Here is a 24,835-nt window from a genome sequence, read left to right as displayed (position 1 = left end):
CAATATATGCCCTTCTGAAAAGTCCCTGTTCAGCTCCCATGTAGTCCCTTTAGGTACTGGAAAGGTTTTTAAAGCATCCCAGAACCTTCTCTTCTCCAGGGTGAACAGCCCCAACTCTCTCAGCCTGTCTTCACAGGAGATGTGCTTCATTTAACTTGGGTGATGCAGGTACAGTTCATCAGCCACTACCCACCTGCTCACAGATGGCTCCTGTCATGGTCACAGGGAATGGCCGAACATTGCCTCTCCCTAAATTTTCCCTCTTCCTCTGGTTGCTGAAGAGTTTGAGCTCCCTTTTCTCCTCCTCATCCAGTGAGTTGCAATAACGGACCTAAAAAACACAAGTGATGCTCACTGCCTGCGGTGTCCCTGGCTCACTGCCCAGTGAGGCAAAGTTCCATGGGCCCTGCAAACCTCTGCCCTTGGCTGTGGGGAGGCCAGAGAAACAAAGGTATATATGTGGCAGAGGTCTTCATTATATTCCACTGGATTTCCAGAGCACAGACCCTTTTCTCTGCATGAATGACAGAATTCCAGTGACTTGTTAACTATTCTTCCAGCACAGGATCAAGCCTGCTCATTTGTAAAACTTCTGCATTGCAAGGTAATAAGGAAATAAGTAAAATAAAAGGATATAATGAATGATGCAATTTCCCTGAAGCCTATAAAACTCTGAGGTTTTCCTGGCTATTTCCATCCTGCAGGCTTAGCTCTTGGCTGGTTGCATTTCAATGGGGAATACAACTGAAGAGCAAGGGAGGTGAAATGTAGCACCAGTGCCCAATCCACCCTCCATTACTTGGGAGAGCAGGCTCATGGAGCTGAGCAGGGTTGTCCATATGAGCAACCAGCACACCTTGAATGTTCAAAGGAGCAAAACTGAGCACGAAGGGCAACTGGATGCAAACTCTGCCAATTTGCAGAAAATACACACAGCCTTGCATGTCCAACTTGCAGAAAAACAGGCTGCAGTAGCAGCACTTGTGTGTATTTACTCTTACGGTTTTTGGCTGTCAGAGGCTGTGGGTTTCCAGCAGCTGCCAGGGCAGCAGGCAGGCAGGCAGGCAGGGGCCCAAGGGTGTACAGGAAGAAGTCCCTTCTTTGTGCCTGGAGCTCCCTCCATGCTGACAGTGCTGTGCCCGTGGCATCCAGCCACATGCAGGCAAACTTGTTAAAATCTGACTGAGATCAAACAAGTTACCTGCATATATTTCCCAGAGCGGCTTCTTCAGAAAGTAGTGTGAAAATAATTCTTTCTGTTTACAAAGGGAAATTTTGTGGGTTACCAGAAGTCAGTATTCTCACTGGTGAGAACACGATGTCAAAGAGCAGACCCTTTTTGCTGCCTCACATCGTTCTTGCGAGACGTAAGAAGGTTTATTTTACTCTGACTGGTTTTGACTCAACCGGTGGCCTCGCAGGCTCTCCCAGCTCGTGAGGCTCAGCTCAGCTCAGGTGAAGCCCCTCCTTTAGCACAATCACTCCCACTCCAAGGTGAGTCGGAAGCAGCATCTGGGAAAAGGCTTTCGAAACTTTGGATCTCAATCTAGATAAAGTCAACAGCATTCCAAGCCACTTTTAACCGGACCTTGGCCTCCAAAGGCTGAGAAAATGTTCTTATTTCAGACAACTGCAGAAAAGTGATTTCAAACAAATTTAACTTGAGAACTCCCCACCTCCAACAATCAAAGCAGGGAGCAAATAAAGCAACTTAAATACCAACATGACTGAAATTCAAGTATATCCCCTTGAAAAGCAAAAGAAGTTGAGAAAGGAAAGCCACCCTTCCCACAAGCAACCCCAGGAGGAGCGTCCATTCCCCACCTGCAGCCCTGCTGATGTCCAAGGACATTTTCTGGATACTGACCTCATTGTCATGTGGTGGCAACTGGTGAAGAAGTTGCTTTATGCGAGATTTTTCTCCTGGGCTGTTGACATAGGGAACCTTGTCCTCGGGCAGGCAGCTGTAGTACTGGTGCACCTACGGAGCAAGAGAGGGGACTGCAGTGGGGTTCCCTGGCCGAGCCCATGCCCCTGTGCCCGGCCAGCAGCCACCCCCGAGGCAGCAAGCGCTGGAACTTCCCGAAGATTTTGAGCAGGGAAACACAGCCAAGAGCTGCTTCGGGTTTGTTTTCTTTTGTCCTCCAAGGCAGAGGGGTGGAAGCCCCGGCGAGGTGGGCACGTTACCGTTTGCTCTGTCAGCCTCCATAGCGTGAGCATTGTGCTGGCTGCGGGGATGTGTCGGCACCTGCCTCGGCAGGGAGGTTAAAAAGGCTGCGCCCCAGCAGTCTCCGTGTTGCCGGCTATCTCAGCCTCCACCTCCATCAAACCCCTGCGGGCTTTTTTCTGCAGCAATTTGTGGAAATAAACAGCAGATAAAATCTGTTGGAAGGCTTAGTTTTTCTCTTTCGTCTCAGAGCGTGTAATTAAAATCAGCTATTAAAAAGGCTGAGGAACAGCGCACCCGACGCTGGGAGCGCAGTGCAGCCCGGAGAGGAAGCACACCCTGAACCCCAGCATCTCTCCTCCGACTGCCACACCTGGCATGTGCGCTCAAGGGCCGGGCCAGCACCGGGAGGGGACTCTGGCTGAGGATTCGCTCCGAAATGGTCACGGTGACGTTGAACAGCTTGGGAAGAACCAGCACAGCAGAAGGTAAAGGTAAGGGAAAGCTCAGCTGTGGATTGGGATTTGCTGCAGCCCTAGATGTCTCCAGATGCTTGGGCAGAAGTAGAGGGCTGGCTGGCTTCCTTAAATCTGCTCTTGGCTAGAGAGATGCAGGCTGTTCTCCCAGTGTGTACAGCTTTCTGCCTTTGCCATGGTGGGATTAGCCCTGAGATGCTCCCTCAGCTATCAGCAATTCATTTTGGAGTGGCTGAGCTGCCTGCAGCTTTCACAAGGCTTTTCCCAAATAACACTTCCTTTACAGTGGCTTCTGACCAGCTTTCTCCCTGGCTGTATGCTTTGGACTTTGGCCTAGAAAGCACCACCTGGGCCAGTTCTCTCCAGAGATACCCTCTCTGCCTGCACAGCCCCACAGCATCTGCAGATGACAAGCTGCTGTGGGTCACTGGGAGGAATGGGGACAGGCTAGTCAAATAGGGCTGGCTGGCAGGGGAGCTCACCCATGGGCTCACAGGCTGAGGGAGGTGGCTCACATGTTGTTATCTTCTACAGGAAGAAATACTCTTTTATTCCAGAATAACTGTCCAAACCTAGCTTTACTCAGGAATAACTGCTCTGCATTCATCTCACTCCCTGCTCTCATTCAGAACTACCTGTGAGCAAGAGCTGTTCAAGTGGTTTTCTCAATTTACAGTTCCTCCCAAATTGATGTCACCATCCACCTTTCCCCATCATCAGGTTTTCCAGAAAGGGAGATTTTAGCAGATTTCCACATGCAGGTCTGCAGTGTTGATGACAAGGGAACTGCTCATGTCACAAAGCCAAGGAACATGCTGAGCATATGCCACTGCAAAACCCTAAATTTGTTTTGCTAAGGCACAGCAGAAACAGACCCACCAGCTATGGAAACTGTCAAAGAAAGAATGGCTGTGAAGTATTTTGTTATGTTAAAAAGAAAACAAACTACATACATTAGAATACTTACTTTGCATTTATAGAGCATCCTTCATCCAGGGACATCAAAGCACATTAAAAGCACTAAAATTCTTATGCTACACAAGGTAGCAAATATACACATTGCAAATGTCTAACTGCAGCATCACGATGTTAAATAAGCTCCCTACGTTCATGCAGCAAGTCTGTAGCAGAGTTTGCAGTTGAAAACCTCCCAGCAATGCCCCAGCTGCCACACCAGACCCTTTCCTGGGCTGCCAGGCTTCCACACGGCCACGCTGTGCATGCCTGGCCAGCACACACTCCTGCTGCCTTCTGCTGCCAAATTCCCCACGTGCAGAGAGGTTGCTCGCTGTGCCCTATGCTCGCATTGGTTAGCTTGTGTTTTGATTTCTCGCAATGAAGTTTTTTTGCCCACCAAGTCCTTCAAGTTGATGGAGACCATAAATTACGGTGTTTTTTTTTTTAAGAGCTGCCAAATTACTAAAGCAACAAGACCCAAGACGCTCACCCTGGGCAAAAACCAAGGATGGGAGCTCTTCCTTCAGCTGCCAAGGTGCTGCCTTCCTGCAGCACAATCCAGCAGGATGTACGTGCCCAGCTCTGCTCCTGCTTCCGCTGGGAAGTTTTCCATTAAGTCTCAGCAGGACTGCAGGAACTGGTTCCCATCACACCAGCAACATAGCTTGGCAGGGATGGGCAATTTGGTTTGAGAAGCAAAACAAAATAAATACAACAGGCTCCAACCTGTGTCCTGTTGCCTGAAATAACCTGAAAGGGTTTGCTTTGGATCTGCATCAGCCAAGGGGACCTTCTACAGGAGTGCTGCTCATGGAGAGAATGGAGCAGAGGCAGCTACCAATCCTTGTCCAGTGCCTGTGGAACATCTCATGGGGAGAAAATCCTTACGCCTGCCAATGGCTTTCTCCAGCCATCACCCTCTTCTGGGGAAAAACTTGAACCAGAGGGATGCACAGATCCCTTCACCTTCACCTTCATTTCTATCCCAAGAGATCCATCCAGAGGGCAGATGAAGAGCAGAACACCCCTTGTCCAGGCTATAATTAGGCCAGGCCCGTGCATATAACACCCTCTAATCCATCACCCATTCTCATGGCATGAACCCAGCTCCTTGGATGGGAGACCCAAGACTGGGAGCGACAGGGTCCCAAGGCTGCCATTGTCCCTGCCTCTGTGCCCAGCTGGCTGCCGACAGCATTTCTGACCTGGCGTGGGAGCAGCTGGCAGCTGAGCTGGCACAGGCCTGTGTGATGCTCAAAAATAAAGAAGGAAAAGGGGATTCTTAGATCAATCTGGCTTTTTAGTGAAAAAGCCTGCAGAAAGTGTTAACTTGCTGGAAAACTGAAACTGCTCACTCTGCACTTCACTTTTGTACAAAAGGTCACTGTTTTATGCTAAAGTAACTCCTCCTCCATCCAGCTCTGTACTGCAGCACACACAAGCCTTGCAGCTGGTGAGCCTTGCAGGGCCAGGACAAGACCCTCCACGTGCCTGCTGATGGCGCCTCACTGCCCTCACAAGATCTATAACAGGACTTGCACCCAGATAAGGATAACAGTGAGGGCAATGACCCCGGAGAGATGACATTTCCTCTTTAAACTGTGCAGTATCTGTAACTGTTTTATTATTAAATACTTCTACTGTACAACATAGCAACTCCGCATCCTCCCATTTTGCCTTGCAATTGATCTGCTCTGCCCATGATTATCCCAACAAGCACTGTTAACACATAAAAGAGTTAAACCTGTGTGAAAAACAGGTTTTTTAAACCTGGACTGGATTTCATCCTCAGTTTCCCCACTTGTCCCACTTCACTCTGACTTCTGCTCACATCTGGATGACAGAAATCCCAAAGGAGACTGGAAAACATCACGCTGAATTACAATAAGGCTTCAGACAACATAACAAGCTCACAGATGCCATGGGGATGGTCTGGCCAGTGCAGTGGACACAGGGACAGCTGTGGGTGCTAGGTGCCATGGGATACTGGCAGGCTGGGCAAGTTCCATCCTGCCCCAGGGAGATCCCACTTGGACAGGCTCCATGCTACCAGAACACAGCATAGCAGATTCCCAAGGTGTTATTCTCACTTTTAAAAGGAAAATGTCCAAACACCAAGTTTTGCTAACAAAAACTGATATACATTTTGGAAATTAACAGCTGCTTGATGCTAAAAGGAAGGAGGGGAAGAGGGGGAGGAAGAAATTAAAAAAGAAATAAACCAGGAGAAAGGAAAGAACATAATGTAAAAACAGGGTAGGAAAAAGCCTTTAAACTGGAGCCAACTTTATTCAAAGGCACTGAGGAAAGTAATTACATTAGTTTACAAATGCCTTTGTGTTCTGTGGTCTTCTTAGGTTTGGGGTATGTTTCCAGTTTAACTTTGACAGTTTACAAACCTACCCTGGCCCTGCTAAATAAAGGCAGGACTGCAGCTTGTCCTGGCAGTCCCAGGGTGACCAAAGACAAAACCCACATGAGCCTATTTGTGAGCAAAGTCTTACACCTCCTAGAAGGAAAAGTTTGCAAACATCCTGTAAATTTAAGCTATTGATGAAGGATCTCTTTGATCAATGAATTAAAGGAGGTGGAGGGGAAATATCGTATTTCTTACACCACAAATTGCTGTTGGAAAGTAGCATTTGGTTGTACTCACCCTGAGCACAACAGCCCTTCCTAAAGCACCCACCAAACCGGGCTGTTTGGGATGACTGTATGGCTGGGATGGACTACAAAGGAGCACATGGTGTCCTGGCACAGGTGCCGACTTGCTCAACCCTCACAGCTCCAGCACAGCCAGCTGGGCAATCCCGCCTGGCTCTCATGAAACCAAACCAAACCAACTGCAAGGCTTTTGCAAAGAGCTCTGTGAGGGCAGGACGTGCTAGCCTGTGTGCAGTAGGGTGCCTGAACACAGATGTCCCCAAAAAGGGCACCTTGGTGAGTCAGCCACCACTCAGGCACAGTGCAGTAAATCATCACACACAGTGGAGTCTGTTCAAAATACAAGCACACCAGCATTCCCCAGTGTCCAACCCCGTGCCCAGGACAGCATCATTTCCCCCTGGGAACCCGCCAGGGTACCACAGCTCTGGCAGCCCATTCCATGACACCCAGAGATGTCCCGTGGCAGCACAGGGAGCTGGTGGCACACTGATGTGTGTGTGTGCTCAGTTGTGTCCCCTTCTCCTGGCTCACTGCTGCGTGCAAACTCTCATGGGATTTGGCTGCTGAGGGAAGAAGGTGGCCAGTGGCTCTGACAAGCCTGTGCTGGCCCAGGCGAGCAAGGCTGTTCCTGTGGGTTGCCTGCTCCTCCCCAGTGCCAGCTTCTGAACAGCACACGTCAGGGTTTAATGATCCTTTACACTGAGCACTTAAAATTAACAGAAAAACAAACCTAATGCTTTTGTATGTCTCTCATTTCTGCTAGCCTCTCTTGGAAAAACAAGGGAGGAAAAAAATCCCAAACAAACCACATGCAAATAACTTTCCCAATATGTCTGTGAAACATTGCAAATGCTTGTACACGTTGACTCACAGAAAAGCTCCACAGATGACAGCACGTGTGAGCCTGGAAAACGGGTTCAGTGTGCTTTGGCCCGAGTCTGGCATATCCTCCTTTTCCAAGGCCATTAGGATACAAAGCACTGATTTATTTTTTGAAGCAAAACAATCCTTACATCAGGGCCAGATGCTCTGAAATGAAGAGTGGGAACCGCTGGCTGGCTCTGCCAAGCGTGGGGTGCAGGCAGTCACGCACCCTGGAGGGATCCAGAGTGCCCCCCGAGAGCCCAAAGCCCCAGCTGGGAGCAGGCCAGCATCACCCCAGATCTGAGAGCGCCCACGTGCCGGTACCCAGCAGTGGGAGGCAGATGCAATCCCGGCGCCGGGCAGTCCGGCATCCCGCAAAGCTGGGCTTGCTCTTGGAAACCTGCCCCTAAGTCAGAGGGACAAAGGCAGGGAACAAAGGAAAAATCATTTTTCTAAGTGCTATTTGTTCTGGCACGCTCTGCGGCTTTCTGCACGCTCCTCTCCCACGTCTAACGGCAGCTGAGGCGTCTGAGGCTGCTGCTCCCCAGTCGAGAGCGACATCCATCCCTGCCAAGGCTTTGGAGCAGCTCTGGGTCTGTAAGAGATCCCGCGGAAGCGCTGCTTCCTGCTGGCATCAAAGAGCAACTCTTGAATGAAGGCCCTACGTCCACACGCTTTAGACTTGTGAAAGCCTATGACATGATTTTTCTTTCTTTAAGCAGAAATTGAATTTGGCTTAAAAAGAGCCAGATCAGTGCTTTCAACAGCATTGAGAGCCGTCTATGCTGCGAGGTCCACACAGGACTCAAGGTCCCCTGGAGCACCAGGAATGATAATGATCATCTGCTCTATTGATCATCACTGATCATCCCCCTAGGTATCCCACAAAACATGCTCTTGGATTCCTAAGGCGTGGGATAGCACACCAGTACAACACTGCAACACAGAAAAGCTGTCACTGCACACTGGAATAAAACTCTAGGAACAAGCTTCTATTGGGTAGTGCAGGATTTTTCAGTTCCCTTTTCCACTCCCTGCCTTTCACCTCTGCTGACCTCCACATACCTTCTTCAAATTTCAGAACTGAGTAAACCATGTCAGGTGAGTTGTTTGGTTTCTGTGACCCACCAATAGTAGCTGATTCCTTCCCTGATAATAACATTGTTCAAGAATTAAGTAATTTTAACATCTTCCATTTGCTCACTGTGATCAGGACAACACTCCAGGATACAGAAATGGAGCAGAAGTCCAGACACGTGGTTCTGCCACGGGCTCTTTTGCAGCATGGGATGTGCTTACACTTCTCCATCCACTCCGTTTCAGAGCAGGGGAAACAGCTCCAGGACCTCCTAACCACTCCAGCTACCCCCAAGTCACGCAGCACTGGCATCACACGAAAAAAAAGCATCCGTGTGCGGGACTGCTGCTCCATCCAGCAGCTGGGAAGCATTCGGCACAGTCCGATGCCTGGAGGCTGGATTTAGACAGCTCCAGCCTTGAAATAAGAGCCGCTAACTGCCGGGCTATTTAGATACTGAGAGAGTTCACTGGGGAGGTGATGGACTTACCACTGCCTCAAAGTGAAACTGGAGAGCTTTTCAAAATGTGCTGAAAGGCAGCTTTTGGGTAAAATACTCCAGCGTGCACATGTGTAAGGGGGCAAAATGAGAGGCAGCTGCAGCTCCTGGGAGCAGGGTCCACCAGTAACAGCTTCCCTTGGGGCCCTCAGCTTTCCATCCACCCTGCTCTGCTCTCAGGATCTACCAGGAAGGAAGAGCTCTTTTGTCCTTCCTTTACCAGGCTGTAAATTAGCTGGTCTGCTCCCCACTACTACACAGGTTTGTGGCACAGGGTTGCTTTGCTCTGTTTTACTCTTTCCTTGCCGCATGCAAGACTTCAGTCTCTTGTGGAGTGAAACAGTTTGCTGAACTCAGAGGGCTCAAGAAAGAACAAGATGGTACAGTGACCGTGCTGCAGGCACAGGTGAGACACACATCCCCCAGAGATGCCTGGCCCAGATAATGTACTTTCTGCCTCACCAGAATGGTGAGAATCTTCATGCGAGGTGTAAATTCGCACTCAGTGTAGCTTCATCTCCAGTCTCCTTTCCTCACTTAATGACCTGAACAGCAATTGATGAAACTTGGAGGTTTTACAGCTCAAGCCCTTGCAACAGGTCTTGCAAAGTATCCAGAAGAGGGATTAACATGTATGTTAGCCCCTGAACAAATTCCCTGTGACAGCTACAAGTTTCACACCACTGCAAAGCTCTTGAGGTCCAAGCTCTAACAGCTGACTTAAAGAAAAATGGTTCCCTGAACTTTCATGCTGCTAATTTTAGCTCAGATGAGATTTTCATAACTTTTTAAGGGTCTCAACCGGAGCAACTATGTTGACAACAAGAGGGAATTAAGTTCTTAGGGCACATGCAAGGTTCTCAGATGTTGGCATGCCAGAGCCATACCGAAAGCCACACTCAGGCTGAAGTAGAGCCCCATCCTTTGTTTAATTGGAAATTCCTACCCATAACCAGCTGCTCCTAATACTGAGACACAATAAAGACAGAAATCCTAAAAAATCCCTTGTATTCAGAAATTCAAAGTGGCATGTTATAACCCTTTTGGATTTCTCCAAACCACAGGCCCAAGGAATGCAAGGCTGCACATTCACATGTATTTACACATGCCTTGCCTAAAAATGTGAAAAAACATCACAAAAGGACTTATTTTCAAGCATCTGCCTTCAAACTTATGTCAGTGCAAGGAGGATCAGCTGTCAGACTGCCAGCCCCAGCAGACAAACTGGCTCCCAAAGATGTCTTCCTCTGTCTCTGCAGCCAGGCTCAGACTGTAATTTTGCTTTGCTGAGGACATACTTCTTAAGGTGTTTGCCCATTTCAAGACTTTGACAGTTATTTCTTTATCCATCCACTGAACTGCAGGCAGAAAAAAGCATTTCACAAAGACCATGTTCCCTGCTTCTGTACAGCCATCTCTGCTGCCATTTCCATTTGCTTCCCTATCTTCCAGAAGAAAAGTCCATCTTCTGCCATAAAACAACTTCTCATTGAATTCCAATCCAAGTGGGATTAGACCCCACAGAATCCTCCTGGCCATCCTGTGTAGCTGATTGCTACTACAAGAAACTATTTCCTTATCACATTGTGATTTATGACGCTCACTCCTGGATTTGTACCCGTCGCTCTCCTGGCTGGCAGGTTGTCACTGAGCCTTACACCTCTGATGGTTTCAAACCTCTTCCAATTTCCTGCCTGAATGCATTTGGAGATAGGTTATGTCTACGTTCTTGGGCTAAAGTTGGAGCTTGGATAACTGCTCTTCCCTCTCTAAGGAATAGGGGGAAGAACAATTGTAATGAGCAATTGTTCTAATGAACAGTTTGAATAAACAATTTGCTAGGCTGGACAAACTAAGCTCTTAAGTTCTTGTAGGCTCCTCAATGAAATAACATTTCCAATTTATACCCCTCTTTCTTGAGCAGACATGTCGTACAGCAGAAAATTTCTTTTATCATACCTTACACAGGGGTGCTATCAATTTTTAAATTACTATCCTAACCCATGTTATAAATGTATTTAGAAATATATTGCATTTATGGCTTTTTAGTCTTAGACACTGATGTGCCATAATATAAGGGATAACTTCCAGCTCCACCCCTCATTACAGTGTTTGGATCAGTATCTGTGAACACTGGACCAATGCCCTTTTTGTCTTCAGTACTGGGCATTAAGTAACCAGCATGATTTTCACTAGTGACAGATACCACAGACCAGCTGATGCCTGAGTAAGTGTCCAGGAGTACAGTGAGACCTTATAGGTTTGAGTTTATGCCCCTCTAGATGAGAGTAATTTAAGCTTTGGATTGAAGGGACTCTTCAAATACTGAAGTGACCTGTGGACACTGCCAAAAAAACGATGTCATGTTTGCAGGCCAACTCCTCCCCACTGAAATCCTGTAAATTGCTGTGTTGAGTGAGATGTGAGTGCTGTCTCCCAAGAATAGCAAGGTAGGAAGGCTGTCGTCCAAGTAAAATAAGAAAATTGCATTAGTCTTTCAGGGGAACACTTACCTCCCCAGTTCATATACTGCATAGAGATTTTAATAAAGTAGAATATTGCGGAAAAAGTTGTTTCATTTAATCTGTTCCACGTCCAAAAAAATACAACAGCGAAACAGCAGGAGGCAGAGAAAAATTCCCTGCCTGTTAGTCTGTATTTTCAGCCCAGCCTGACAGCAGTACCCTCAGCCAGAGCTGAGCCCACGAGTTGCTCCATGGCAGGCACCAGCCTTGCAGAGCCTCCACATCACATGCACACACCTGACTCATTGACCAAAAAGCCACACATCTGTCTGCAGACTAACGCCTCCCCAGTGAGCTGCTGCAGAAACATCTCCTATCCCCATGGGAGGTAAATGGCTCCTCCTGCACTGTGGGGCATCCCCAGCCATGGGACAACCATTCCGTGATTCCATGAAATTCGGGGTACTGCTCTTCACCCAGGGACAAATGCCAGGCCTGCAGTGTGGCTCCTGCACAGCCCAGGGAAGCCACACCTCTCTTTTGTCATCTTAGTGGCTCATCTAGCATGTGGAAAGTCATGAAAGGGCTGGTGGATGAGCTCTGCTGAACGAACGGATTTCAGAGCTCTGCTTATGGCTGCTCTTCATCTCCATGGTGATTAGAGACAGGTCTGAAGTGGATAATTTGCTGAAGGGCCCAGAGATCAGACTGAGGAGTGTACTGAGAAAACAAGCGTTCAGACTGAGGAGCACCATGACCTCTGCAAGAAACAGATGCTGGAAGAACCTAAAAATACATTAACCTGAGTAATGCATGAGATGTCAGTAGCTACTAGTAGAGCTAATGGACTTCTATTTCCTCCTGAGCATCCCAAATTCCCTGATGCATCTAAAGAGCACCTAAGGGATCAAAGAAGCACATGGGTCTCCTGGAATATCTCACCACCATACTGAAAATGGGCTTCAATCACTGCCCAAGCCATGTACTCATTAGAGACCATGTCTACCTGGTCAGGTGCCACCTGTCACCAAGTACCTGTATTTCCACCCAAAGCTACAGGAACATGGGTCAGCTTGTGCTCCAGAAGCTGCTGACACGCCTGGTCAGAAACCAGCAACGAGGGCAGGCGGCACCAGCTTGGGTATGGTCCTCCAACCAGTAGGGATCCCTCAAAGCCAACCACTTCATGTTGCCACAGCATGAAGGACCAGCAGAGCTATTTCAGAACCATCTGCATTTGTCCACACTCCACCTCTTGTACCTCCTGTGAGGCAAAAAGAGATCCTCTGACATAAGGAAGGTGACAGAAAACAAGGCTGCTGCCTGATTTGCATGGTTGGATGACACCAAATGAAACACATGGTGCTGTGGAGTTTTAAGTGAGCACTGAGCAAGGCTTATAAAGACAAGGGGAAAAAAAAAGAGAAACAAGCCACCAAAGAACTGGATTTTCTCTAATCAGACAGATAATATTTACAGCCTACGGGTGGTGCCAAAATATTTCAGGAAATTCCTAAGCCTGTCTGAATAAAAGCACAGGAAAACACAGTACTTAAGGTTAACAGCAGCTATGGCAGTGAGAATGAAAGTTTTCCAACCCCTTCCAGCCTCCTGATGCTAAAATTATTGCCATATCATATCATATATCATATCATGCTGCAATTATCAAGGCTAAGCTCATTTTGCCATCTCCACTGCAAATGAAGCTCTGAGTTGAACATACAAAAGACGAGCATAAAAATCAAAGGAGTCATGTAAACTGGAAGATCCACACAGGACATTGAGGTCTAATCCAACCCAGTCAATCCTGTACCAAGAGACTTGAGCTTTATTCAAGCTATTCCTTCCAGTTAGGCATAAACATCATGCTTGGAAAACCCAAACCACAAAGCTTTTGGCCCATTTTTCAGAGTTATCTACCAACTTTGCCTGCCTGCACTGGACTTACCACAGAGAGGAGGAGTCCAGGAGGGCAGAACACAAGCACTGAGCCCCTGGGAAACACTGGAGTCCCATCACTTTTTTTCCCAGTGAAACATTAGATACATCTTTTCCCTTGCACAACCACAAGAAATCCCATCCTGGACGTATTTTGTTTCCCCCCCCCTCAATTACCAATTACATCCACAGACACAGAAAACCACAGGTCCTTCAAGGATCATGTGTCTGTTTTGTTCCATTTGAGAACTCAGACCAGACCTGTCCCCACAAGTCTCTCTAGTGCACCCAGAAACAGCTACACAAAAGTGCTCGCACCCCTAGAAGAAAAACCAGATAAACTATTTCCAAAGAAAATGCAAAACCAATTATTTTCTGGGTGGTGTCATCATTACCTGCTCAGGCTTCAGGCCAGGAGGGACCCAGGCATACTCCTCCAAAGCACAGCCCGAGTCATCGTCAGAAGTTGAATTCCTCTGGAAGTCAAACATGAGCTTCGTGACTGTCTTCTCCATCTCCAGAGGCATAACTGTTACAATGTGCTCTTCTTGGGAGCACTTACAGTGAAGGCAAATCTTCCTGTAAGGTGAGGAGAGAGAAAAAGAAATGCCCCAGTGAGAAGTGCTTTAAATGAGAAAGTGATTCCTGCCAGTTGCTGGCCTGCAGAGACTAAACTCAACCCTTTCTTATGCACAGGCATTTTCTAACACAGGATTTTGTCTCTCTTATGAGGAGGAAATAAAAGTCCATATTTGCTGTAACAAGACTTGGCATCCATCTGAGTCAGACTGCCCCATGTTTGGGGATATGCAACTGCTTATCCCTTTACTGCACCATGAAGAATATTTCCAGGGGTCAGCACAGGCACAGGCCATGCCTGGTGGTAGCTGACTTGCCAACCAGAATTGCAGTCATTACCGAATTTAGGACAACTGAGCACTTTGCTAAAATGAGAAATAGTGGATTGACTGGGAAGCTGTGAATGACAAGCCTCTTTAGCATGCTGATAGCATAAATTTGCTTATTAAAGTAGCATAAAAATTGATTATAGTCTGAACATATAAAGCTAAATTAAATTAAGGGAGGCTACAAAACCCACAGGCACACTGCAATGGATTCTTAACCACGTAGCTTGGTGGCAGCTCAGCTGCATGGGGAGAAAAACACAAGAACTGAAAGAACAGCCCACAGGTTGCAATTCAACAGCCATTAGCTTAATTCACTGCTGTTCTTAACACTTCTGTAAAGGGGCTGTTCCTGCAGCCTGTGGCCTGCAACAGGTTTTCTTTCACAGACTTGAACCTGAACTTTTATCTGCAGGGCTGCAAGGACAGTACAGACTCACAGAATGCTTTGGGTTGAAAGGAACAGTAAAGGTCGTTCAGTTCCAACATCCCATGCATGGGCAGGGACACCTTCCACTAGAACAGGCTGCTCAGAGCTCCATCCAGCCTGATGGAGCTGATGTCCCAGTCAAGGGATGGGACATCTCCAAGTTCTCTGGGCAATCTGTGCCAGGGACTCACCCCTTTCACAGTACAGAAGCCTTCCTAATATCCAATCTAAACTTACTCTGTTTCAGTTTAAATCCATTCCCCCCTTGTCCTATCGCTATATGCCCTTGTGAAAAGTCCCTCTCCAGCAATCCTGCAGGCTCCTTCGGGTACTGAAAGGCTGATAAGGTGACTACAGAGCCTTCTCTTCTCCAGGCTGAACAATCCCAATGGTCTCAACCTTTTCTCACAGGACAGGTGTTTCCTCCCTCTAATCATCACACGCCTTCACCACAGTAACAGTGAAGGACAAACCAGGCTGAAAACATCCCCTGACAAAGAAAAAGAGGTTAAAGGGAATGCTGATAAATTGGCTTCTATTTCTGAAAACTCAATGCTTTTTTCACAGGCTGGGTCAATGGTATCTATTTTAGAGCAACCACACAGGATTCTGAATTAATTTGCACTAATGAAGCACCACTGACTTCTGAAGAGTGAGATAAGGTTTCACTTGGATAGCAGAAGGGAGACATCTCAGAAATAATAAGGTACTACACAGAATCAAGGGAAAAATTACAGTTGCAGGTTTCTCTGCTCTCTGGTAAAGAGAAGAAATCCAGAGGAAAGCAATAGTTAAACCCGGCAGCTGGAATTTTTAAACACCTTTCCCTCTTTCTTACTGCTGTGTACAAGCCAGCTAAGCATAGCAGTGCTCAGATCCAGCTTCAAGTCTAAGTTTCCATTTGGCCATTACAGCACAAAAAATGCACTCTAGCAAAAGTCAAGAGGCTCCGTTAAGTCAAGCCAGGGAGATTTGCCAGATTTTCCCATTTCCTGCCTTTCATCAGATCTAAACCACACAGCAACCCCCACACACTCCAGCGTCTGGTTTGCGTCCAGTCAGGGAGTCTCAGCATCACCTCTGGCTGTTTCCTTAAAAAATAATCAAGGTACCGTTTCATTTGAATATTTTAATTAATCAGCTACTGTGGAAGGGTGTGGAAGGGGTACTCTGCCTTAGCAAAGTCACTGGTATCACTGCTGCTTTCATCTCATTTCATGACATGATTAAAAGCAGCTTAATATGAAACAAGATTTTAAGAATAATTCATAGATCCCAGATTGGGCACTAGAGTTAGTTATTCTAAGGGAGTTCAGGACTTAACCAAATTTTGACTTTTGGGGTATCGATCATGTACTTCAAAGGGGGACAAACCCAAGAGTCTACTGGGAGCATGAGCATTCCAATGGGGAAAAAGCCAGCCCACAGGCTTCTTCCTCCTTCCTACTCTAGATACATCCCCTCCCCATCTATCCCATCCATCTCCCCATGGGAGATGGCAGGAGAGCATCAGACGTCTTGACTTTTAATAAATTAGAAAAATCAGGACTTGTAATAACAGTGTCAAAGAGTGAACAGGTGACATGTATGATCAGTTAGACCCCAGAGATCACTCCCACCCCCATCCCCCCCAGCTCACACCATGTACAGCCAGGAACTTGAGGGCTGGTCAGGAAGCTGGTTTACCCCATCCTCCCTCCTGCCCCATCCCAGGCAAGCAAGTACTGCCCCAGTGAGTGGCTTCCCTGGTAAGAAAGGCAAAGGATGAAAACAACACAGCTAGCCTGTCTACTCAGGAGTGATGTCCCCAAGCCAGGACAACTTTGCACCATTAAAACTTGACTGTCTCCAGGCATGGGGTTTCTGCCACCTCCCTTGGCAAACTGTACAAAATTCAAGATCTTCCCTCTGAGACATTCAACTTTTTCCACCTCATTAAAAGCAAATGATTAACAGCTTTAATTACAATTTTCTTTACATTAGGATATGTTGTTTCATGGGAACAATACCCAGCGTCCTAGGAGTGTCTTTCCACTTCTATGATCAGGTTTCCATGACTTCTTCACATAGGTCTCACTTACTCAACTTTATTTTATCATCTTCCAGCTCACTATAATTAAAAATAATTCCCCATAGCAAAAATTTAATATCAGAATGTACATTTCAAGTGTGAGATGAAATTGAAAAAGTCATTTTCTCCTGCCACACTCAGAGCACAGCAGCACAAAGTGAGACAGCACATGTGTCAGCGCTCGCCTGTGCCTGCAGTGACCACAGTGACAATGTGGGTGCCACTGCCACAGCAGAGAGCTGGTGGGTGTTGGAGAGGAGCAGGGCCATGGCTGGCAGCCTGCCTGGCTGCTCCTGCCAGCAGCAGCTCCTTAGTCAGTATGGCAGGAAGGGCAGCACAGCCTGCAGATGCTCAGCACGTCAGTGTGTCACACACCTTACCCTGGACAAGGAGCAGCCCACCTGGGGTGGCACCACCTCCAAAGGGAAACCCATTAGCTTGGCTCTGGCCAAGCCTCACCACCACCAAAGCCTCAGCAACAACAACCTCTGCTGCCCATGCAGCCTTGCACAACTTGAGAAGAGTGCAGGCAGCTGGCTTTTTTTTTGTTTTTTGGTTTTTTTTTTTAGCAAGAATAAATTAACACCAATCACTGTCTGGAAAACCTGTCTTCATTCACGAGCTTTTCCATCTTGCTCTCATCCCAGGTCTGCAAGCTTGTCTCAGGGAAGAACCTACCCTGGTGACTCAGAGATATCATCAGCATTGAGGAGGAAACAACCAAGCAAGGATAGATGACAGCACGCCTGGCTTTGAGCATGGAGGGTGAATAAAGGAGCTTTTAAGCAGCTGTAGCTTGTGGACAGGGAGGAAAGGCAAGCAGGAGGCAGCCAGCAGCCAGGCTGCTGCAGGAGGCACGGGCTGGGGAGCATCGGCAGGGCTGCTCAGCACGGAGCAGCACACAGAGCTGTCCTGTGGAGGGGCCAGGACGGCGGGGAGCAAATGGGGAGAAAAAGAACATTTCCTGGTGTCAGATTTAGCTGGAAAGGAGCCTGCCTTGAATTGACTTCACATGGTACAAAGCAGCAACGTCTCAGAAACAGCCTGAAAAATTTCTTCTCCTCAAGGCCAGTGAAGTTACAAGATGGATGTGTTTTATTTTGCATTGGCTGCTTTTACGTGGTGCTCCTGGCACAGTGGGCAAATCCTCTCCTCAGAGGAGACTTTAAGCCCATTCCCAGGCACATCTCTACCCCCACACCGGTGTAGGAGGAAGATGCAAACAGATCCACCACCCCATGCCAGCCCTTTTCACTCTACAGATGGAAAGAGGCACACAAGGGGAATCTGAAGCAAACAGGACCCAATAAACCAAGCAGAGAACCCAGCTTCGAAGTACCTCTTGGGATGCAGAAGTACACTCCCAGCTTCAGTCCACTTAACACACATTTTGACACAAAGCCAATTGACCCACGAGGGCTCTGGGACAAGGCAGTCCCTTTCTGTACAGCCCTGCTAGCAAAGCACAGCCTCTGCCATCTCTAGAGCCTCCCACGGCCTTTTCATCTCAGCAATGGCACCAACAAAAAGCTAAACCATGCTGAAAACACTAGTGCCGTGCAACAGGCTCTGGAGAGAGCTGTGAGTGTGACCCCAGCTTTCTGAAGAGAGATGAGGTCTCCCTGCTGTGAAAAGCTGGCAGACTCCAATTGGGGAAAGCACAAGCAGAACTGGAAAGTCAGGGAAGAGAGGTGGAAGGCAGCCTGTCACCAAGGCAAAGGGGGTCCTTGCCAATAGAGTGGAGCTCCAGCAAAGGAGCCAGGTGAGCTCCCTGTCCCTGCGTGTCAGGCTTTGGGGTGCACAGGCAGGATGGGTCTCCCTAAGATGTTGAGGGCAGCACATCGATGCCTGCCTGCAGGAGAAGCTCCAGGCCACAGGACTCTTCTCTTCCTGTTTAGTGGATGGGCATGCAGAACATAACACAGCAAACAGCACCAAGGCGAAGCCTGCCCAGGCTGGGATCCACAGATATTCTGAGAAAGGGCAGGACCCAACACCCAGCAACAGCAGGAATGAAGGCAGAGTTTAAAATTGTGGCAGAGATGTTAAAATTCCTCTCGACAAAGAAGGAACTCAGTAAACAGCCCTTATCACCCACCAGCGGGTGCTTATCTCTGCTTCTCACTTGTTTCTTCTGGGATGGAAATAAATGGGCTGTATCAGGGAGCAGCTCCCTCTCCAGACAAAGCCAGAAGCAGGAATGCCATGGCCGTGCACGGCCATGCCACGCCTCTGCTGTGCTCCCTAATACAGGATTTGCATGCATTTGTGCACACATTAACATGCAAGATTCGGAATCCCTCAAAAAGCAATTGTCTGCTCCGCTCAGATGGGGTGTGTAAGTGCAGATGGACAATTCCCTTCTCACTTGGCTTAAGACATCCATGGCAGCCTGATCTCTTTCCAGCATCGTGCCATCATTCTGACTGCAATAAGGCTTTTGGGTCAGCTGTCAGTCAGTAAATCAAAAAATCCCAAGACCTCTTGGAAAAGGGAGAGGAGACTTAGGATTTGGGGCAGCTCATATGACCCCTGACTCTCTTAACAAGGGTGTCTTAATACTCCTGCCTGTTATCTCCTCCCCTCAACTGAGAGCTAATGAGGCATCTTCCCATCCCAAGTGAGCTCCAGCTATACATACCCCTGTCTCCAGACCCCACAGGCAGGGCAAACATTTACCTAAAGGGAAAAATTAACAGTCCTTCAGTGCCATAGGCAGAGCCCCGCAGTTCTTCTGCAGCACAGGGAAACTGAGGCATGGAGCAACCACAAGCAGCTGTGGCTTTCCCATGGACTTGCTAAACATCAAAGGAGCCCCAAGCTTTTGTGCTCAAAACAGACAGTTCTGGTTGAAGTTCTGCCCCTTTCTCCAACTTCTCTAACACTGTATTTTGAACCAAAACGGTCCCAGCAGCCCCCATCCAGCTGCTGCCCATGGCCTCAGGGCTCATGCATTTCAGTAACAAAGAGGCACCTCTCCAGAAGAAAACATTTCTGCAACTTCCCAGCTCTTTCAGTCACCGCAGCTGAAATAAAAACCCCAACCTATCAGTGGGAATGAACTGCAAAGACTCTGTTACCTGGATTGAAAAGGGAGCTTAGCAAAAGCTTTTACCTGCCCACTGTGGTGCTGAAGGAGAAGGAGGTGAATTACACCCAGGTACCTATAATAGTAGGAATTAAAAGTCAGAGGACAAGGTGCCCTTGGTGGCCTGCAAGGACAGTCAAGGGATGCCAACACTCTCTTGACACAACATGTTGTGGGAACAGCTGGCTTAATAGATCAACATCAGGTGGTAGCAACAGAGCTGGCAGAACAGTAATACCAGGGAACCAAGGAAAAGAGAAATAATCCAGCAACCAAACCAGTTGCATCCTACATATACAAGTCCCCCAGATCCCAAAGGCCATAGGAAAAGCACGTGTAGCCACCCATCTCCATAAGGTCCACATTAGGTGGGGAAACACTGAGAGGATGAAAGAGCTGTAAATCAGACTCTTCTCCATCTTCCCCATCCACCTTCTCTTGTCTGCCCCCTCGATTTGCTCAAGGCAAGTCAACTTTACAGCACTGTTTTATTTGTAGCTACCCCTTGACCCCTGCAGTGCCCACTGCAGCAGCTGTAAAGGTATCCAGGATAGCACTGATGCTTTTATGACAAAGCCCATTTCCACTCCTGGAAAAACTCTCCTCTCCAGCTGATTTGTCCATGGTTGGCCTTAGGCTGGAGACTAATTTTATTCTTAAAACTCATCCTTTACCAACGCAAAAGCTATTCTTGCTTAATTAAGAAACAGAAGAATAAAAAAAGAATTATCCCCAGTACTGCCAGCCGCAGCCAAATATGAGCAAAAGCAGCCTTTGAGGATTTTCCATTTGCTCCATTTCCATCATGAATCAGGACCATCCCTTTCACAAGCAGGCAGAATACCTGCCCTGTCCCCAAACCACTGCTTCCCTGAGGCACAGCCTGGAACAGCTTCCAGGCTGCTCCCAGTCCTGCTGTCTGTGGTCTGAGGCACCTCATGACAGAGAACAGCTGCCAGCACACCAGAGGCAGATCAAGAAATTAGGACAAAACACAACACAATGCACAACCTCCCTGAATTCCTCATCTGATCTGTCTGGTGCCCTCTTAGGCAAACAAGGAATCACAGAACCACAGACCAAAGCTGTGGCCAGACCTTGCAGCAACAGCCCAGGATGAGAATGAAAACATGACCAACCCTTTCAGAATGTGGCTAAACCACAGTGGGGGATCTGGGGTGCATCACAGGCCATTTTGGAGAGCCCAGGTGCACCCCAACGCTCTGCAGTGAACACAGGTCCCTGCTTGGGTTCCAATTTCTCCTTGTGAGCTGGGTAAGAGCAGCAGGGTGTGGAAACACCCTCCTGAACCATGCTGCCAGGCTGCTCCCATGAGCCACAATCCCCGACACAAACTGAAAATTCTGACGCATAAAGATGAGATGGTTAAATTAAAGGATATTAATAACTCAGCAGCTCTCAGAAGAACTCTCAACTCGGATCTCTCAGGATATTTTGCAGAAGATTCAATAATTTTTTTTCATCATAGAGGTTAGACAGAAGTGGGCAAAGTGCTACACCCATGTGAGCAGCAGATCGAGCAAAGGCAAGAGGGAGAAGAGGCAAAAGAAGCTGCAGTGAGCCCCAGCCTGTTGCCCAGCCATGCTACCAGGAGAAAAGGCATCCAACAGGCTGCTCCCTCACATCCAAGACGATGGAGGCAGTCTGCCAGCTCACAGGCTTACCGCTACTCTCAGCATATTTATATTAGGGTTGTTTTTTTTTTTCCCCTTAAAGGTCCAGCTCTTAGCATGCGAAACAGTAATAGCCACATATTTTTCCCCAGTCATGGAGAAGAAATGCAAGCCACCAGTTTACAAGTTGAAGAAAAGAACAGGCTCAGCAACAGCAGTAATAACCCTGAAGCTGGTGGGCAGACAATGCTGAAGCCAAGCTCATGAATACAGAAGGCAGAAGAAGGTACAGGATGGGCAGATGCAGGGGCTGTGGACACCCAAGAGGGTTTGGTGTCCCCCCCTGGCAGGACAACCCTAACTCCAAGGATCTCAGAGGCCAGTGGGGCCTCTGGCTGATGGGGATGGGACAGAGGAGGTAGTGGAGGAGCAGGAACAGCAGGGCCCTGAGGAACTCTCCCTTTGGGCTCCCCATCCAAGAGCCAATGTGGGTCTGTGTGACAAAACCCTGCCCTACCCTGAGGATTACCTTGGGGTGGCTTTTCAGCCTAACAAGATGCAGAGCTGTATCACAGGAGGTCCTTTCTGCTTTGTTCTTAACTGAAGATGAAATTCCAAGCTGGGGTTCCAGCACCCTGGATCCAAACCCAGCTGTCCCCTGAGAAACCTGTGTCTTTGCAGCACGCGAACCTTCACTGTTTCTTCAAGGCTGAATAACTCTGGGCTCTCCACAGGCAGTATTTATCTTCCTGCCCCTCTCTTTCCCCCATCCCATTCCAAGCTCAAAGCCCATCAATCCAGACTAGCTACGCTGAGCTCCCAGCGACCTGCCCCAGGGCTGTACATGCTATTTTAAGGGCCTTCACTTGTATTTGCAACATGACAAGCAGAAACCACGGGAACCAGTATGCATGCTGCAATCCAAGCATCTCCCAGGCCATATATCCTAAAGGAAAAAAGCCTTGGCTGATAGGCAAAGCGCTCAGAAGCAGGATGAGCTAGACTGAAAATTGTCATTATTTCAAAAGTTAAGGCTCAGACGGTGTCCCCTGAGGCAGGCAATACTGACCCACAGTGAAAGCAAACACTGCCAGCCTGATCCGTGCCTGTGCTGGCTGAGCCAGAGCCAGGCTGCCAACAGCAAATGCACAAGGCTGGGTCATTCTGTTGAGCTGAGTCTGGCTGGCAGAAAACACACAACGGGAGAAGATTAAAATACGAAGCAAAATATAATCCTGTTAGCCGCAGACAGTTTTACTTTACAAATCTTTATCACAGGCTCAAGCTGGCACCCTTATAAATACAATGCAGTGATGCGAAACATGTAAGTGCTCCCACAGCAGGCAAAATAATCGCCGAACGAAAATAAATCAGATAAGTTACAAGATAAGAGAGCTAAAACTGAAAGGATGACACTGCATCTGGTGCAAATAATTATTTTGGCATTATTCTGTCCAGCACTAATCTTCAACTGCTCAAAAAGATTCAATCACTGTTTAGCACCGCCAAGGAATCATGACTAGAAAACAAAGAATAACTGGATTAAAATCTTTCCACGGTCACAGGTCACGTCTGTGTCACATCTGCTTAAAATGTTCCTTCGAGGGACAAGAAGAAAGGAAATTGGACTTGAAAAGATTGCACTGAAAAACATAACCCCCAGGTTGCAGTTCTAGGTTGGTTTATAGTCTGGCATTCTGGCATGAACAACAAGGGCTTAGAAAGATTATTACTTTAAAACTTCCTATTCTCAGGAAGGCAAAACCACCAAAATAAACATCTGAACGGCAACGTCCTCATTCACAACCCCAGTCTGCATGCAGTCTGCTCAGAAAATGTGCAGAAAACCCAGGTTTCTAGGGGCTACATTTACCAGAGCAATACAATTAATACTGAGAGACGAAGATTTTTTTAACTCCTATTAGAGCCAGCTGAGCCTTCCTGATTATTTTTCAAACCAAAACTCCATTACAACAGCATCAGCATTTCTCCCTGACGTCCCGCAGCTGCAGAAATACAATTTAACAATTAACCTTTTACATCCATAAACACAGAGAACAGCAAAGGCTGGAGAAACAGCGCAGCCCCTCGCAACACACTGAGCAAAGTTAGCTGCGTGCATCCATGGAACGCTCCTCATTCCTCCTCCTCCCTTCTACTTTCTATCCCTTCTAAAAATCCGCCACAAATCGGAAGCCGCTGGCCAAAGGCGGCTCCTTACCTGTTCCCACTGGCGATGACAGCGCGGGAGGGAGGAATCTCCGGTGCTGCCCAGCTGTCCTAGCTGTGCCCGGTGCCCGTGGGCTGCGGGGCTGCTCGCAGGACCAGCCGGAGCACCGCAGTGCCATAAAGCATCCCTCGCTCCCGGCTCTGCCCGGCTTTGTCGAAGCCTTTCAGAGCAGGCACGCGGCGATCGCGGAGCGTTCCCGAAGGAAAGCTGCCCTGGAAAAACGTGCCATTCCTGCCCCGCGTCTGAAGCTTGCGCGTCAATTGCCTCGCTTTGAAATCCGGCTCCGGAGGGTCCCTCCCTCTGTGCTCCCAGTCCGAATGAATCCAGCAGCTCCCCCCTCCAGCCTGCCTTTCACTAAGTGACCCTTGGAGGTGGCGAGAGGATGTCCAATTTGCTCGCCGAGCGCACGGCATTAACGAGGAGCGATGCAGCCCGTGGAGAATAATTGGCGGCGCGGGAGCGGCGCGGGGCTCTGCTGTTGCATTGCTCTCCTCTCCTGCATGTTAATGAGCAATGATGTCAGCAAGCCAAAGTCACCGCATCCCACCCGGACCGGCGCCGCGGCCCGGCCACCCGCCCCTTTATTTACATGGAAATCAGCCCGCTCTCCGGAATCAATAAATCCTGTTTTGGTAATGGGAGGGGGGGGAAGTCCTCCTCGCTCGCTTGCGTGTTTCAGAGAGTTGGCTTCGCACCAGCAGCCCAAATTGAATGGTGTGAAGACACTAATTATCTTTCCCTTCTTATTTGATGCTGACCGAACCTCAACTCGCTGTCAAACTTCAGGCACCGCTTCTCAGGTACGCGGGCTATTAACGCAATGATCCTCTGGCTCCGAGCAATGTATCGCTTTCCTCCTGGCTTTCAATGCCCTCCCTCAATTATCTTCTACAGTACTATGTTATGATTCCCTACTGGTTTTTAGACGCAGCATGTTTGCGACCACCAGGGCTAAATATTCAGGGGAATACAAGTTATTAGCGTGGCGTTTTGGTCACTGCATATTTTAATGCATTTTCTCTCACACGACCACGACAGATGAACGATTCACACCTTTTTATGTGTGTCTCAGGTGAGTACTGCGAGCCCCAGGAATACACCACCTCAACGGGGATGCTAAGCTTCTTCCCCCTGTGTTTCCTTCCCCTTGGAAAAGAAAGCGCAGAGAAGGAGCTATGCTGCCAAATCTCTTCTGTTGTTTGGGAATTCGGTGGTCACAAATGAATAATTCGAGTCATCTGGAGGACAGCATACTTTTCGGTTTTTACCATTTGCAAAAAGGGAGTGAAATTCAAAAAACTAGTTTCTGTGGACTCAAAAAACCTTAACAAGAAAGCAAATAAAACTTTCCCAACACATAGTGCCT

General features: G+C 48.1%; 1 protein-coding gene across 2 annotated transcripts in view; it reads right to left on the bottom strand.

The window, feature by feature from the left end:
- PRICKLE2 (prickle planar cell polarity protein 2) overlaps nt 1–24,835 on the bottom strand; it is a 102,448-nt gene that overhangs the window by 18,543 nt on the left and 59,070 nt on the right. Inside the window, exons 1-4 of one of the 2 annotated variants that reach the window (XM_062500837.1) lie at nt 23,461–23,586; nt 13,507–13,690; nt 1,868–1,981; nt 194–331 (exon numbers count right to left, since the gene is read on the bottom strand). In XM_062500837.1, coding sequence (XP_062356821.1) covers nt 194–331; nt 1,868–1,981; nt 13,507–13,638 — 384 coding nt within the window. In that variant the 5' untranslated portion in view covers nt 13,639–13,690; nt 23,461–23,586. Of the gene's footprint in view, nt 1–193; nt 332–1,867; nt 1,982–13,506; nt 13,691–23,460; nt 23,587–24,835 lie in introns of those variants that run through there. The other variant, XM_062500836.1, reaches the window with a different exon arrangement.

The sequence above is a fragment of the Cinclus cinclus genome, chromosome 12, assembly GCF_963662255.1.
Source record: "Cinclus cinclus chromosome 12, bCinCin1.1, whole genome shotgun sequence".
NCBI lineage: Eukaryota > Metazoa > Chordata > Aves > Passeriformes > Cinclidae > Cinclus > Cinclus cinclus.
Note: the sequence above shows the minus strand (reverse complement) of the source record. Positions and strands in the feature narration are given on the sequence as shown.